Genomic DNA, 16,602 nt, shown 5'->3' with positions numbered 1-16,602 from the left:
TCAGGCGACACCGCTCGCAATACTTTGAGAGCATACAGTATGTTATGCCACCTACCTCCAGTGTTTGCAATCTACTCCGTAATTATTTTCGCTTCAACTTATTATCACGTTTCTCGCCTCCAACCTACGTCCCGGTTCATCAACGCCGTTCAACACCTTGAAAACAGTTTGGTCGTCTTCAAATAACTTTTATTTAAGACGGCAAGATTTGAGGGATGGGCTCCCTTCCCTAGGTGGCAGCCATGAGTCCTTGAGCTCTGGCGGCACCCTCGGCTTGCCGAAGGACTTAGAAGAAACTTTAGTCGGTCAACATATTAAGAATTCACTTTCTCGCGGAGTTGATTCCTCCTTGCAACTTTCGTGTAATAACCTATGCGAAGGACTCCTCAACAAAACCAAGAATAATAGGTGGAATCAGCATGGAGATCTTTCGAAATTTGAAGCACGCGAGTTATTTGTTTCGGCGCGCAATGTCGTCGCAACAATGAAATGAAGCGGGGGATCGTGAAAATTTAAATATATACACACATATTGACATCTCAGTGTTCCACGGCGCAAGTGATGCTCGTAATTCCATATTTGTTATGACTGCAGACGGGGTGAGCTCGCGCGTCTTGTATCCGCGTCGGTATTAAAGGGACTGACAAAAGGCCAGAACGTGTAATTAGATCCTACTGGAAATTGAAAGGCGGTTAGAGTGACATAATGGAGAATGCTTTCCGCGACTTGAATAAAATTCGTATAGTGCTGACCACTTATAGTGCAGGACTGGTTACAATGCAGTCTTTTTCGACTCCCGTTTACGCTCCCATATAACCCCATGTATACGCATACCGCTTACTGTGCAGTCTCCCAAGGTGAAATACCGTTTATAATGCGGTTGCGGGAAAATATTTCTAACAAACGCGGTAGCGAGTGCGGTTCTCAAATCAGGTACGCCGCTTGGGAGAGAGCGACAAGGTCGTTACGAAGGGCGAGGGCATGCGCAGTGAACGAATGAGGGGCGGAGGGAGGAAAAAGAAAAGAAGAAAGACCGCGGCAGCGCTGCGCGGGCTTGCCGAGTGGGGAAAGATGGTGGTTGCCTAGGCGACGGAGAAGCACCGGCGCCGGCAAGGCTCCGGCCGCTTGCCGGCCGCGCGCTCCGCATGGAACGTGCGATCGCGTCCTCATCAAGTGCGCTTTAAGTTTCCTGTCGGGAAAAGCGCCGTCGTTATCACGCTCGCTACAGATAACGCGTTTGCTACCTCGTCCGCAAATTGAAAAGTTTTACGGTTTCATGACGCGTGCTTTCGCCTTTTCTGCCAGTGCGCGGACTTAAACGAGCTTGGCGGGCTTTTGTCGCCGTTGATCTCCCGGCCGCGAACACAAACTTCGTATCACGCGCGCTGTTCTTTGGTTAGTGCTTGAGCGCGATCTTTTCGACGTCAGATCTTCATGTTGTCTTGGACAAACTTCTCACGACAACATGCTAAACCGCAGACTAGGCCTAATCAGTGTTGGTTGCTTTTCGGTAGGGGTCGCGGGCGATCAAAGTTGCGGAATCAACGAAACTCCTTGCGATGGATACACTTGAAGGGAAGGGAATCATATCGTTAATGAAAACGAGGGCATGGTTGGCACATGCAGCTCTCGAATGGTGGTTCCCGATTCGATTGCAACGTTTTGGACATCGGGTGCGCGCCCGTGAAATCGAACGATCGTTACCGTTCAGCTCGCGAAATTTCGGTCGCGATTTGACATAGTTTTTGTGTAATGCGCATACCTCAAGGTGGCCTGAAACGTAGTCGGCGAATTCCCGCGATGGCGCTTTGTTTCGTTTGCTTTTTTCCCACGCGTTCATTTCGTTGGCAATGCGGGTCATTTGCGGTTAATTTTTGAACATTCGGAAATTTTAGTGGTTGTAAGCACACCGAATCGCATGTCTCGATTATCGGACACGCGAGGCTACATGCTCAACACGCTTTGCGCAAGTGCAGCCTTTCAAGAAGTTTGTTTTGGTTATAGTGCGGTACCGCTTATAGTGCGGATACTCGCGACTCCGGCGATTTACGCTATAAGCGGTCTATGCTTATTTAAATTGTGTTTGAAACTCGCAAAAATAGAAAATCCGGTACATCGCGCGACCTGGTAAACAAGCCTTAGCATTGCGCGAAAGAATCACCCGGATCAACGCTCTTAGAAACTACCTAAGAGCGGTGGTTCGGACTGCTGTAGTACGTATTGTCTGCTGTTGTTTAGGCACACCATAATTCATGCTTAAACTTAGTCTGTTTATGATAAGGCGTCTCCGCTTTTTTCTATGCTTACTACGAGGTAAACGGAGTTGACGCTCAGACGTGACGCTGCCTTCGCGACAACTATACTCCGTTTCATACATCAGGTGCAACGCTGTGGAGGCTAGCGAGACTTCTTGCAGTAAATCCGTCCGCGTTAAGAAATAGATCAATGTTCTTACCACCCAAAATTGACTTTTTTTTTCGCTTTCACAGTGGGCAGTTACAGAAAATGTTTTGTGTCTTACAAATAAACAAACGCCGTTATATCTGCGGTATTATGCAGCTCAATCACTGAGCGTCTAGTTGCTTTTGTTTTTCGTTATTTTATTTGTGGCCCGTCGCGACGCGTCGCGCGCTGGTTCGTGCTCAGCTTGCGCGAGCGTTTACAACGACAAAAGCCGAACACTGGACGCGCGGATTTACACATTTTGTTTATTGAACTTCTTGCATAGCTTCCACAACGTTGCACTTGATGTGTGAAACGGAGTATAGTGGAACCAAAAAACACGCGTCCACCCTCGGCGCATGCGCGGCGTGACGTAGCGCGCGAGCACGAACCGCCGCAACACCGGCTCGATTGATAGGACATCACTTGCTTGCCGACGTATAATCACTATCGCGCTCACCCACCAGTGTCTGCAGCTTGTGTTATGTGAAAAAGTCGTTGGCGCTGCAGATAGTCCATTGCACAGAAGAAAACAGATACCGCAAGTCGTCAGTTCCTTAAATATAAGATCGCCCGTCCGGCAGCTGCGTACGCGCATGCTGACACGCGAAAACCAGGCCCCAAACAGGTACAGCTAGCGCTTTTGTTCCAAACAGGTACAGCTACCGCAAAAGCGCGCGCGCAAAACAGCTGACGGGGAGGAGAGGCGGCAAACAAAACAACGCGGTCTCAAAAACACGGCGGGTCGATCGAACGACCTTGGCACCATCACGCCCCCGTCCGCCCACGCCGAGAGTCGCATGCCGGCTGCAGAGGCAAGCCCCGGCGGCGGACCACGTCAATACGTCAACTGCGAAGGGTTTCTGCGCCGGTACACGGGGAAGGAAATTTGGCGAGCAAAATATTCCAAAAACGTTTCCTTCTTCCGAATTACACGTGCGAACCGACTTGGCAGCATTGAAATTACAGCAAATAAATTACATCCAGCCAGTAATTTCAAGATAACTACTCATTACTTTCGCAATTATGACTAGTCCGCTTCTCTGTGGCATAAAAATGACCAAGAAAAACAAAATCTGAGTGCTTAACGTGAAACGTGGTTCGTGGCAGGCCCAGAGAAAAGCCGAGTACCGTTCAAACGCGAAGCTTCGAATAACGCTGTTTTTCAAAGGTAATATTAATACAATTACTTTCGGTCAGCTGTAATTTGTACGCATGAGTGTTACAAGATCGATACAATACCTGCCCGCCTAATAAGGCTATTACAGGCCGCCTAATCATAGGGAAGTAGGGCTGCACGAATGTTAACATTCGCGCAGCCCTATTGTGTGCACACAATGAAAAAAAAAAAAAAAAAAAGAACCACTGAGCGGGCTTTGCAGGTAGAATATATTTACATATTTCTGAATCGAGATCAGAATACGAAGCATGCACGAGTCGAGTCCATATAATATAAATCGGGATCATACACACAATTGACGCACGTACGTTTGATAAGCTTGCAATTAGTAGTTCGGATGACTGAGGAGCTTGCAATGATAAACAGCTGCACAGGCCTAGTAGGTATCGTGCAAAATTTCAGCCCAATGCCAGGTGCGTTCGTTAAGGAACCGCTGCCCCTTGCGCAACAACAATCCTGCAGAACTCTGAACGGAAAGTTAACCAAGACACACACATACACAAACCGCAAAACACCACCAGGTTTTACACTCCGCAACATCATGGTGATCGTGTGCAGCACAGTGACACCTTCAATGGTTTGCACATATCTAAGTAGCAAGCAGTTTATGTCTGCAGCCTGAACACCGCTAATCCCCCTCACTGAGAACCCTCTCCATCCACGGAGGTAAGATGTTGAATGAGGAGAGCAGCAACGGCCGCGGAACTTGTATGTATACTCACATACACAGTGCACAACGTGTATGGAAGGAAGGAGGGGAACAAAAAGAACACGCGTTTTACGAGAAGCTATTCCCCGTACGTACGTGCACATGACGGGGCATTAGTGGAAAACGGAAGGGTACAGGTGTTCAAGGCAGATATCGAAACGCCCCGCCACGAGAGAGGAGGATAGAGGGGTCATAGAAAAGAGGGGCATTAGCGAACGGCAGGCGCGCGCATCCGCGCCGAAGCGCAAATAAACGAGGCCATCGGTAGCCGCCGCTCTCCTAGCATCGCCGCGCAGTTCCGCCGAGCGACCGCAAAAACTCCCGGCGCAACGCGACACCAATGACAACGTCGGCGGCAGCTGCTGTGTTTTCCCCGACTGCGCAATGAGCGATAGAAGGCCGCTGCGCCAGAGCTCGGGCGCCTCCGCTTTACGAGGAGGCCATACCCGGGCGATTCAAAAAGTGCGCCAACCTGCCTGCCTTGCGGGAGAGCATTACAGCGAATGAAAACGGAAAACACGAGCAGGCGACACGCTGCAGAAAGCCATTCGCAGTCTTCAAATACTGAATGAGATTAGAGTGAAGGTGACAAGTGTCCTCTCGGAGCGCTTCCAAGCATTCAGGTGTGCGCCAATCAACGAGAATTCGCAAGGTCGTCCGCATTTCTTCGCAACTTTCGTTCCAGCTGTTTCGGTGCAAACACGTCAAGTCCACGAACCAAGTACCTCGATGCGTAAAACAGGCAGCGTGTTCCAAGACAGGAAGCGCACCGCCTTCAAACACCCGAGTCAGACGCAAAGGGCGCAAACTCATGGGAGAGGCAGGCGCGGGAACGGCCCCCGGATATCCGGGAGAATCGGGGCGCCTTCTTCCTCCCGAAGCTGGAATCGCTGCAGGTCCGGAAAGACCGCAGAAAAATAGAAAAAATAAAAGTGCACACAAACACAAGTCATAGAGCGGGCGAAAGTAGCTTGCGCGGGATATTTTTGGGCAGCGGGAACGTAGGACGCCGGTCGGAAGTGGATGCGGGCAAAGGCGACGAAGCTGTTCTCGAGGAAGCCGTACTGGAGAATCGCTCTGCAGCCCTCTTCCCGTCACGCGTGTGTATTTTCTCAAAAAGAACCGTATCGGAGAATCTTTCTGCAGCGTCTATTGACCATAACAGCGAGTAAACTGACACCGCATTTATACGTAGCATCTCAAAATACGGCGGTGTCGCAGACCGAAAGCACGCGACACGCAACAGGCGAAAATATAAGTAGCAGTGGGTGCACACATCATCAGATGCCCCGTCCCACAACTGTCATTCATACCTCACAATTCGCTGCTTCTATAGTCAACGCTCTGATTTCTCTGTAGCACTTTTGTGTCGCTTTTTGCGCACGCCTATCCAGGCATGTGCCCAGCGGCGCACGCCCAGGCTGTGGCACATTCGGCGAGACAGCAAAGCAAGCAATTCGCTACAAAAGGTGAAAGGCGTGTGTGAGATGAAATCATCAGCATAAGCCCAAGGCACATGTGCTACGTAATTACGGGCAGCCTGAAACCAACGCAAAAAAGCTGAACAAGCTGAACAAGACTGCGCAGAAAATCGGTAATTAGAACACGATCGCCGCATAGTCTTCTTGTGTTCCTTCTATACGCGATTGAAACCTCCCGAGACAACAACAGACAGTTGTCGCCCCGAGTTTTGAAAACTATTTTTGCTCATTATCAACCGGGCAACTGTGCAGTGAACGGCCGCTCTTGCGAGGATGTTTCTTGCCGCCTCTCTGTTTGTTTGTACCTTACGAGGGCCATCACACCAAAGTTTCGAGGTTGAACTATCCATTGCACGCGGACCCGTACGGCGTCGCATAACAAGCTGGCAAAATTTGAGCCCATCTGTGGTAAGGAGGAAAGCTGCGCTAGTTTAAAGAAGCATTGTCGGCGTCAAATGAAACAGGGGCAAGCATTAGCAATGGTATAGTGCGCGCCGTTAAGTCATCACCGTGGACATGCGCGGTGCACATGCGCAGTGCCGCGAAACCGGAGTGCTGCGCGCCTGTCAAAGGCACGGGTAAAAGGTGATGACTGGACGGCGCGCACTATACCATTGCTAATTCTTGTAGCTGTTCGGGTTTCATTTGACGCCGATAGTGCACGGGACCTATTTGTGGCGCAGAAAATTTGAAGTAGATTTTCTTCTTTTTTAAAAATAAGATACTGAAACTGAACCATACAGTCCGATAACGACTCCCTCTGGTAACAAAAACCACTTTCAAATCGAAGCCAATATTTTTTATACGTTGCAAAAACAGGAAGTGATACCGAGAGCTAGAAATGCGACATGGCCGCCATACAGCGTTTTGCTTTTTCATGTGCGTCTCAGCTGCTTGTTTCAGGTGAGTCTACGTGCACGTCAACAGCTCGGGGTCACGTGACCGGAACAAAAACCGTCGCCAATGATGTTATCGGTAAACTCAGTTGCTTTTTAGGAAATAATCGAGTTCATGCCAGCTGTCGAGCCCGGCAAATGTAAGAACCGCGAACCGGAACGGCGTAGGTTTTGCGAAGGGTATCAAATCGTTTTTCTCGTTAGTGTCCCTTTAAAATGTGAGCTAGCCCAGTTGGGCTCTGTATACTCTCAGTTGTAACGATAAAACGGTATAAAGAAGACAGCCGTGTCATTTCCATTATGATTTACTATATGCAAGGGCGAACACGCAGGTACGTGAGACCCACGCACTTCTTGCGCCGGTAACAAGTGTGCGAAATAGGAAATAAAAAGCAGAACATCGAACACAAAGAACGAACACGCATCCAGGAAATAGGACTGCGAATGTTCCGAGTTGCATCGCTGTACAAGGCGACGAGGCCGACGTTAGAGAAGTCTCTTTTTCACGCAGCGCGCCAGTCGTAAAGTGTCTAAATAAAGCCGAGGCTAAACGGTGCACATTGTATAATACATATAATAAAAGTTTTCTTCGGTGCTGCACGCCACAGCTGCAGACATTTCAGGACCCGCCAAGTATAACACATTACAACCAACCTCCGAAATTCAGGGCCCTCAATCCGCCTCTTGATGTCGGAGCCTTTCGTTCTAGCGATACCGGTTGTCCTGGACCCATACCAAAAACCCTACCAAAACGGCAGAGAGCAGCAAAGGAAAACGAAAAAGGCGGATTCCCGATGCGCAGTTTCGGGACACTAAAAGCTAGCCATAACGGCTGACGTGTTACCCGGCTTCTGAAATCGACCGCGCGACGGCGCACATTGCGCGGCGAGCGCCTGCGGGTCTCCCCGATTGTCCGGGGCAAGGCCGCAACATCGCCCGTCACGCAAATGGCGCACTGAGTACAACAACAACAACGACGACGACTATGACGATAGCGTCGTCCGCCGAGTCCATCAGCAGAAGGTGCATCGAAAGAACATCATGCACGCCACACCGACGTCAACAACGAGGCTCCACTTGGCTGCGCTCCAACGGCCAGCTCACGTACGACGGGGAATAAAAAAAGTTCGCCAAAGAAGCACAAAGTCACAAAGCGTAACAGCACAGCTGTGCGGCAACTTTTGCGTCACCACAGGCAGGGTTCTAAGCAGAAAGACCGAAACGATGTAGATATACAGCACAAGCAATCCGCTCATGCGCGCACGAGGAAACGAGTGCAGAAAAGCAACGAACAGGCACAATGTACGAGCAGGGAAGTCAAATGCCACTGACAACCTCATAGATGGCTCAGGTGTACTGGTAGACTGGCTGGTTCATCACCCGTCATGATCAACGGGTTATGGCAGCGCAATTCTTCCCTCTTCGCGATATCAGTTCTTGCGTCTCGAAGCGCGCTTACATATCAGTCATACATGCATCGCGTAGCACTAAATACACGAAGAATGTTTTGCAATTTTGTATAACTTCTTTCATTCTGTAAAGAGCGTAGCCCACATTTTTTCATGTATCTGCTCGCTCTACGTCAGGGGTCTCAAACATGCGGCCCGGCCCGCACACGACTGTTTTCCTCCCATATTAAATATATATATATATTTAATAAATATGTTCCTGACCTACAAAGATGTGACTGGCCTCAAGCCTTTTTTTTTTTTTTTCGTGAGGCACCCGATCCGGTCACCATATGCTAAAACATAGCTGTGGAACAAAAACTGTATTTCAGTATCGGCGTTAAGATTTCAGTCATACTGAAGGTGATTATTGATAGGTTTTTCGAAATATGACGTCAAATCACCTTCGGAAGTGAGCCATATATGAGATATGGGAAATGCGTTCTTTCAAATGGCAACGTTAGCTGGCATTTTGTTCAACCCCCCCTCACCGCTCCAACCTTCTTCACTATCCCGGCCCGTCAGGAGATTAAATTTCCCGACTGCGGCCCGCTAGCCAAGGTGAGTTTGAGACCCCTGCTCTATGTAACGCCACTTCGGGGGCCCTTAGGGGTATTATGAATTAAGTAAATAAATAAGTAATGTCTCCCTTTCCCGCGAAACGGTTCGCAAGTGCCGGGCGACGCCATTCCAACAGGCGCCGTCGCTTTTCCCCAACAGACACGGACGAAGCCGTTCCGCATGAGAAATGGACGCGGTTTCTGTGACACTTTCTCCCAACTCGACGAACGAGACCGACTTCGCCCACGTAGAAATGAGGCCACGGGTCCAGTCGAACCCGCGACCTCGTGTACGGCAGCGAAAAAGATAAACACGAAATACGGCGAGCTGATTCGTCCGCCACGAACTCCTTTCACGTGCACAGGGACCAAAAGTTGGCTAACACTCCCAGGGATTGCACGCTAAGAAATACCCATCAAAGTGGACGGGCAAGACGCCCTCCGTCGTAGCTCAATTAGCAGGGAATCGGACGCGTAATTCGACGATTGTGCGTTGTGCGATTGTGTGACCCACCGACGGAAAAGGTGCTTTTTTTTGTATACTCCAATTCGTTTTCAATTTGTCAGAATTACTACACTGCAGCTAGAATAATGTCCGGTATGCTTTCCTTGGCTTAATTTGGTTGTTAGCAAAGAAGCGAGCCCCTCGAATAATTCCGCTTCTTTCGTTAAGTCATGCTGACGTAATTAAATGCTGACGGAAAGATGCACTATGCTGCAGCTGGGCGTAGACAGGTACACTCGTTTTCCAGCGCACGCACATGTTTTATTTTCTTTCTTTCAAAGAAAGAGTGGTGCTACATTTCAACAGCTCGATGCACGAGTCCAGATTACATTTGACAATGTGCGGTTCTTAAGTGCAAGTACTTCAGTATCAAGTACACGCGCTTTCTTGCATTACGAGGCGACATCGCGCTCTCGTGCTTGGTAGCGTTAAATGCATACCGCTACGAATATGGCCTCGAGACGCTGGGAAACTCCATGGCGAAGACATCTCGAGTAAAATAATGTTACGGGAGCAATGAATAACTCTTATTCTGATGAAATGCTAAGCTTTGAAACGGATCACGCACATGGCGAAGTGTGCACTATATAATCGTGCTGTAATTGCAGGTCAAGTGTCGTTAGAAGGGCAACCTTAAACAGGTTCAGTCAGCGGGCGAGCCGTAACACATTTTGATTCTTCCCCGGTCCGCACACATGTGTAGATCCACACTGACAGCTTTGACCTTACCCGCAACCAAGGAGAAGAAGTTCCACTGTAAGCAGTAACCATGACATCTGCTTTACCGTACTTATTATGGATATTGCAGCCCGATGGACAGAGTCAGCCACTGCCGGAAAAGCTAAGTGAGTGAGGTGCGCTTGCTGCGAACACGCAAGCACACACAAGAAAGGCCAAAGCGTAGTTGACCCCCATCGGAGTAAGACGCATCTCTCGCCGGCACGTAAACAACTCGCGTGTGCTCGCACCTCGCCGATCAATAGCGGACTTGCACTTTACTTAATGCACTTGGGCCCCCGTCACTTGCAGCGCTTCTCCGACGCTTGTTTATCTGTCCTCCATTTCCTGTTCGCTCGGCGCATCGGGGCTTCTGTAACGTGTCCCGGACTCGCTGCCACTTGCACCGCTGCCACGAAGGCGCTTCGCAAGCAGTCCGCTCGCTACACTTCACGAAGGTGCACGTACGCCGTTGCTCAATCGGAGTGTGCGACGGCCTCCGCCCCAATCGCGCGGTTAAAAAAACAGGGAAACGTCACCCATCTAGGATTCCTAGAAACGACTACCACAAAAGCGTTTAATTTCATCGTCACCAAAGTTCGCGTCGCGCTTAATGTTTCAAGCTGACGCTAATCTCCCGAGAAGTAAAGACGACGTGCACAATGCTCAGGGACTGAAAAGCGACATCAAAACGTATAACGACATGTGAAACTGCTCGAGATAACCACGCCAAGTCGCTACAAACAGGGCCACTAAAGGTAATGCTGGCTCTGATGTAAGTGTCCGAGTCGAAACTGCACGGATACGATACGAACTGAAGACCTCGAAAAGAAAAGCACGTGGATTACATAGCCCTAGACTGTCGCGTTTCAATCCCTGGACACTCTAGATAGCACGAGAAACTGAAACGCGCATGCGCATGACGCAGTACAGATAATGCAGTGTGCAGCGCTACCGAGCACAACAGTGCTGCGCTTACGCCATGTCACAGAACAACAGCACATCCGTCAGAGGAGCGCGGAGGCTAAGTGAACTGTCACTCGTCCGGACCAAGAACGGTCGTAGATCGCGCGTTGGATGCACAGCAAAGAACACTATAGGCATTCGAGTTAACAGCCAAACAAGCGGTGGAAGCAGAATGGGAGAGACACGATAAAAAACACTCCACGTCATATCGACGACTACTCGTGCCGAGGCAAGCGTGCTCCGACCGAGTTTCGCGACTGAAGCTGCTAAGGCTTGGTGGTGCATGGCGCACAAACAAACGAAGGAGCTGGGTCGCTGTTTCTTATATCGTTATCTTCGCATCTCTGGCGGTCGGCGAAGCTCGGGTGATAAATGAAGGCGTCGCAGCGATTCTCTGATCATTACACGGTGCCTACGTGTTCAGGAATAATGCGGATGACAACTAAAGAGTATGTCCACGGGCTTTTGAATTTTAATAATTGTTGGGGTTTAACGTCCCAAAACCACGATATGATTATGAGGGACGCCGCAGACGAGGGCTCTGAAAACTTAGACTTCATGGGTTCGAAACAGCGCGTCAGCGCATGGTCCTGTCCGTTTCTTTCTGTGTCCTCGTATTTTACGCGCTGTTTCGAACCCATGAAGTCTTACCAACAAGCTCAAACCCATACCCTTTGAAAACTTAGGCAACATGGGCTTGTTTAACGTGCACCTAAATCTGCTTTTGAATTTTATTATGCCCAACCAACCAAAGCATTTTGTTCTCCCGTACTCTCGTATCTTTGCGCATTTCTCTTTTTGCTCGGGGCACCCACAGTCCAGAAAAAAAAAAAAAAAAAAGCTAATGCTGTACTGGCTGCTACCACTGCTGTTTTACAGCTCACGATGCGTTCGTCAACACTCGCCTTACTTGAAAACTTACCAGCGAGAAAACACATCTTGATGGGCCGCCGCACGCGTGCAAATCAAGACGGCCATACCTCAAACGATAACGTCAGCTCTAGTTGAACTGCTGTGAACCTCACACTGATATGTTCTTTATTCCTCTTCCCTAACATCAGATACCAACTAATCGTTTTAACAGAAGATGCAAGTTCCGCGATCCGACAGCCTTTTATCGCGCTTCGCTGTCGAGAAATGCCGTACAAGAGAGGCTTCCGACAACGGAATCGCTGTATCCGCTTCCAGTGTTACCGTTCCCTCTAACAAAAACGCGAAAAAACCCAACCCTACAACAGCACGAGTGCTGCCGCGACTGAGGACATCTAGCCGCCGCAGCGATAGGCACACCACGAACGCAGCACACATCGCACGTAGGGGCGTAGCCAGAAATTTATATCGGGGCGGGGGGTCCGACCCTCCTTGTGCATGTTCGTGCGTGTGTTTGCATGCGTGCGCGTATATATTACACATACAAAATGTAAAACCTTCTGCTGGGAGGGGGGGGGGTAAGTTGAGCCCTCCCCCAAGTTTACCCCCCGGCTATGCCAGTGCTTGCAGGCGACTCATGTTACGCGTGCATTGCAAAACCGTTCACACAAGGACGTGAAAGAAAAGAAAACGCGCCAGAGATTTCTCTCAACTTATCGAAACCACCCGTGCTCGACTGTTGAGGAAACCATTGCAGAAGATGGAGGAAAGTGTTCCCTCTCCTCGTTTTCTCGTCGCATCTCACTCGCCGGGGAGCAGAGCAATGTCACCGTGTTATGCCGCGGCGATAAAACGAGGCCGTAAGGAAAGAACGGCCCGCAGAAGTCAAAAGGACAAACGGTTATTTCATCCGCCCTCGCCAGATGCGGAGCGACCACCGTCACGTCTTCCTCCCTTTCCCTCGGTCGCGGCGGCTCTCGACGGCCCAACGCAGATAAGCTGCAATCAACGAACGCACGCGACCACAAACCGCCGAGCGCAGCCGTTCACTTGTGCAGTTCGAGAGGTACCGAATAACGAAAACAGCTGCCCATGGCAACTCGCGCCGTGCGACTGAAGCGAGCTTGCAGTGTTGCCCGGCGGCGACTACAGCACGAGCACAGATCCTTTACAACGGAGTTGTCAGAAACAGCACTCAACTACACCGCTGCACAGAAATCGTAACTGCGGCATCGCAGGAAACCAAGAGAAGTTTCCAGCCCAAGCAGGAACACCTAGATTAACGACGACCCATTTGTGAGCACTGTTGCATAATGCACTAGGAAGTAGTGTACATTACCTTCCATATTATAAAGTGTACACAGCTGCTACTGGTAAAACAAGTTACTACTACGCTTCTCCTGGCGGCGATATGTTTGAAAATCTAGGTGTAGGCAAATGTCATTAGGCGAAATTAAAGCACCTAATGTCATGAAAAAAGGAAGGAGAAGCACTGTGTGAAGTAATTCTTTGTTTCTTGTATTTGCTGCTCGCTCTTTATTGCCCGGTACGCTCCACACCCGGCGAACCGGTGCATAATGATTATACAATACAACAAAACAAAAAGGACAATGAAGCACACCCTGGTGCGCACGACCAGAGGGCAGCCGACTAGATGCCAACGTGCGACAACGAAAGGGTTGCCCCAGGCACCGCCGCAAAAGCGCCGGAACGCAGAGGGGTCGAGGCGGAGGAGGACGGGAGGCGAGCGAAAGAGAAAGGCAGCCTCCTCGCCCCTGGCGCCGCGGGATCGGACGGACATGTTGGCGCTCGGCGCGCACGCAGTGCAGCAGCCCACGGGAGCTGAGGCTTTTCGCGGCTTCGGCGCGTACTGAAACGATGCTCTCGGCGCGCAGTCGCATCACCAGTAGTTCACGATGATCCGCAGTCGGTCGACGGTGCGAGGAAAGCGTCCCAGGCTAAAGGGAGCGGCAGTCCTCGTTGACCCCGTGACGGTAAGAATTCTCCGATCGAGCTACTTCGGCTCAACCTCGCTCTCTCGTTACGCCGACGGGCAATCGAGGCCGCTAGCCTTGTACGAAAGGCAGCCGCGCTGAGCCGCTCCGTAGCACGGCGCCCTGTCTAGGAATACCGAGACAATGGGAAGGCGAACTGCCGCCGACAACCCGTTGATCGAGGTTAGAATCTTGCGGGCGCAACGATTATTTCATGCCGCTTTCTTGTGCGTGCGTTCAAAGCGCGGCCGACATTAGGCCTAATGTATGTACTCCCCCTGTTAGCGCATACCCGCCTGTCTTGTACGCGATGTTTACAGTAATGACGCGGCTGGTACACTACCAATCCAATCGCGTAGCATCCCAAATGAAACATCTGACTTGTTAGCTGGTGTCATCGCTATAACTGCGCTCGTAAGCGTCTAATGCCATTCATGCATTGCCAATACAGTTCGAACACATACACCGGAAGAATCATATGTATTCACAGCCCCAGATATGTCTCCACTGCAGCTCGATGAGGCATTTAAAAAAAAAAAAAAAGCACGCGCGGCGCATTGTTCAATCGCACCAAATTATGGAGAATGCATCGGTTGTCCGTGCTGACAATACCAAAGCGAGTCTTCACATCTCGCCTCTTCGTCAGTGCAGCGCACGGCTGACGATCGCTCGTTTTTTTTGGCTTTTGTTTTTTCCAGGTGTGAAAAAACAATGCAAGTAAAGCTGCCACCGGGAGGCGTCGCACTCTACATCTGCCTCTCGCTGCTCGCATGCGCCGATGCAGGCTCCGGTGACAGTGGCGTCCGCCAAGATGGCGCCGCGCTCGATTGTCCCGAAATGTGCCAGTGCAGCAGCAGCAGCTCAAGCGACTCTTCTGGTGCGCAACGTGTCGTGTGCTTGGGACAGCTGCGCAGGGCTGTGCCGAAAGACCTCCCACCTCAAGTTGCCTCACTCGATCTTTCACGGAACAAGATCAGAAGCATCAACTCCAGTGAGTTGATGAGTTCCGCAAGTTACCTGAGACACCTCAATCTGCACCAGAATCTTATAGAAGAATTAAGTGTTGATAGCCTTCAAACGCTAGTCTCTCTCCAAGAGCTGGATGTAAGTGACAATGTAATTTATGCCATCCATGTAAATAGTTTTGATGCACTCGAAGCTCTTACTGTGTTAAACCTTTCTGGAAACCAACTGGACCAACTGAAACATGAATGGTTCCAAGGCCTGTCCAACTTGACTGTGCTCGACCTGTCGCACAACAAGATTCAGGCACTGAACAACGTAGTGTTCTGGTCGCTTCACCATCTCGTGAATTTGCGCCTGGATTACAACAGCATCAGCTCTGTGGGGCTCTTAAGCCTGAAGGGTCTCGACTCTCTCAGGTACCTCAATGTTAGCCACAATCGCATCACAACCATACAAACCGGCACACTACGACCAGCCCCAAATCTTGAAGTACTGGACATCAGTTACAACCCAATGATAAGCCTTCACGAACCATTTAAGCACGGGCATAATATTCGTAAACTACATGCATCGCACCTATACAAGCTCTCTCACTTGTCAAAGGCTGTCTTTACAGACTTGGACAGCGTGGAAGAAGTGCTCATGACCAACTGCCCAGCCCTAGAGACTGTACAGAGTGGTGCTCTTTGGCCACTTAAAGCTCTTCGCAAGCTGGACTTGCGCTTCAACAATTTCACAACTCTCCCATCTGGATTGTTTGACCCACTGGTGCAAGTGGAACGGATCCGTCTCAATGGGAATCCGTGGTTCTGTGACTGTCGCCTCTACTGGCTCCTATTGTGGCTACGTGACAATGTGCGGGCTCACATCCTGTCACCATCAAACACCCTTTGTGCCAAGCCATCAAACCTTACCGAGATCACAGTGCTGGATGCTGTGGACAAACACATGGCCTGCCGCAATGCCACCGTGGTTGAACACACAACGGGAGCGCATTTTAGGTTATTTACATCTGCGGTGCTTTCATGCCGTGTAGATGGAAGCCCTGCCCCATCAATAACCTGGACCACACCGCACAAGCACCGCTTCAACTGGACAGCGGAATACGGTGCATCAGTTGGAAATTCTTCTCTCAATGGACGCGTGAATATGGGCGACTGCCCCAAGTTTGTACTACTTCCAAATGGGGACTTGTTCGTGCGTGAGGTCCAACGTGGTGACAGTGGTCATTACCGTTGTACAGCCACCAATGTGCTTGGCCACCAGACGGTGGCCATAAGGCTCACCCTCGACTACGACTTTTTGGTGAATGTCAAAATAGTGAGTGTGCTCGTGGGGTGCGCTACAGCGTTTAGTTTTCTGCTGATCACGATGATTGTCATGGTAATCAGTGCCATATTACGAAGGTTTGGGTTGGAGTGCCCGTGTTGCATGATGGGGGAGTCGCCCCGTGCACGACAGCTATATCGCATGCTCGAGAGTCTTGAGCACTACCGGTGCCAGCAGCTGGAGCGGCTTCGAGATAACTATGCCTGTCAAGTGCAGAGGATCAAAGAAAACTGCACACAGCAGATGGAGAAGATCAGGGAAAGTTACTCCGGCCAGACAGATCGACTGAGGGACTTCTGTGACTACGGTACTGCACAAATCACAAACATGAGGGATAACTACTACTCGCAGGTAAGACTTTTGATTTGTCACAAGCATACTATCAATAATTAACAGGCAGGGGCACTGAAATAGGCTTAATGGGGGTTGTAGGAAAAATGCATGCAAATCTCTACTGAGTTGAACTGGTGCTTTTTTTCTCTCTTAGGTACAGAGGGTTCGGGACTATGGCGTTGGCCAAATTGACAGGCTTCGAGAGA

General features: G+C 50.2%; 2 protein-coding genes across 2 annotated transcripts in view; one reads left to right on the top strand and one right to left on the bottom strand.

The window, feature by feature from the left end:
• LOC119381078 (putative oxidoreductase GLYR1 homolog) overlaps window positions 1-16,602 on the bottom strand; it is a 135,693-nt gene that overhangs the window by 67,718 nt on the left and 51,373 nt on the right.
• Window positions 13,530-16,570, top strand: LOC119382489 (leucine-rich repeat and immunoglobulin-like domain-containing nogo receptor-interacting protein 2; the record flags this gene model as incomplete). Its single annotated transcript, XM_037650199.2, is given in 3 exon segments — window positions 13,530-13,768; window positions 14,467-16,414; window positions 16,551-16,570. Coding segments are annotated over 2 exon segments (1,955 nt in total), but the record flags the coding sequence as incomplete, so codon positions are not given.

The sequence above is a fragment of the Rhipicephalus sanguineus genome, chromosome 2, assembly GCF_013339695.2.
Source record: "Rhipicephalus sanguineus isolate Rsan-2018 chromosome 2, BIME_Rsan_1.4, whole genome shotgun sequence".
NCBI classification, from domain to species: Eukaryota; Metazoa; Arthropoda; class Arachnida; order Ixodida; family Ixodidae; genus Rhipicephalus; species Rhipicephalus sanguineus.
Note: the sequence above shows the minus strand (reverse complement) of the source record. Positions and strands in the feature narration are given on the sequence as shown.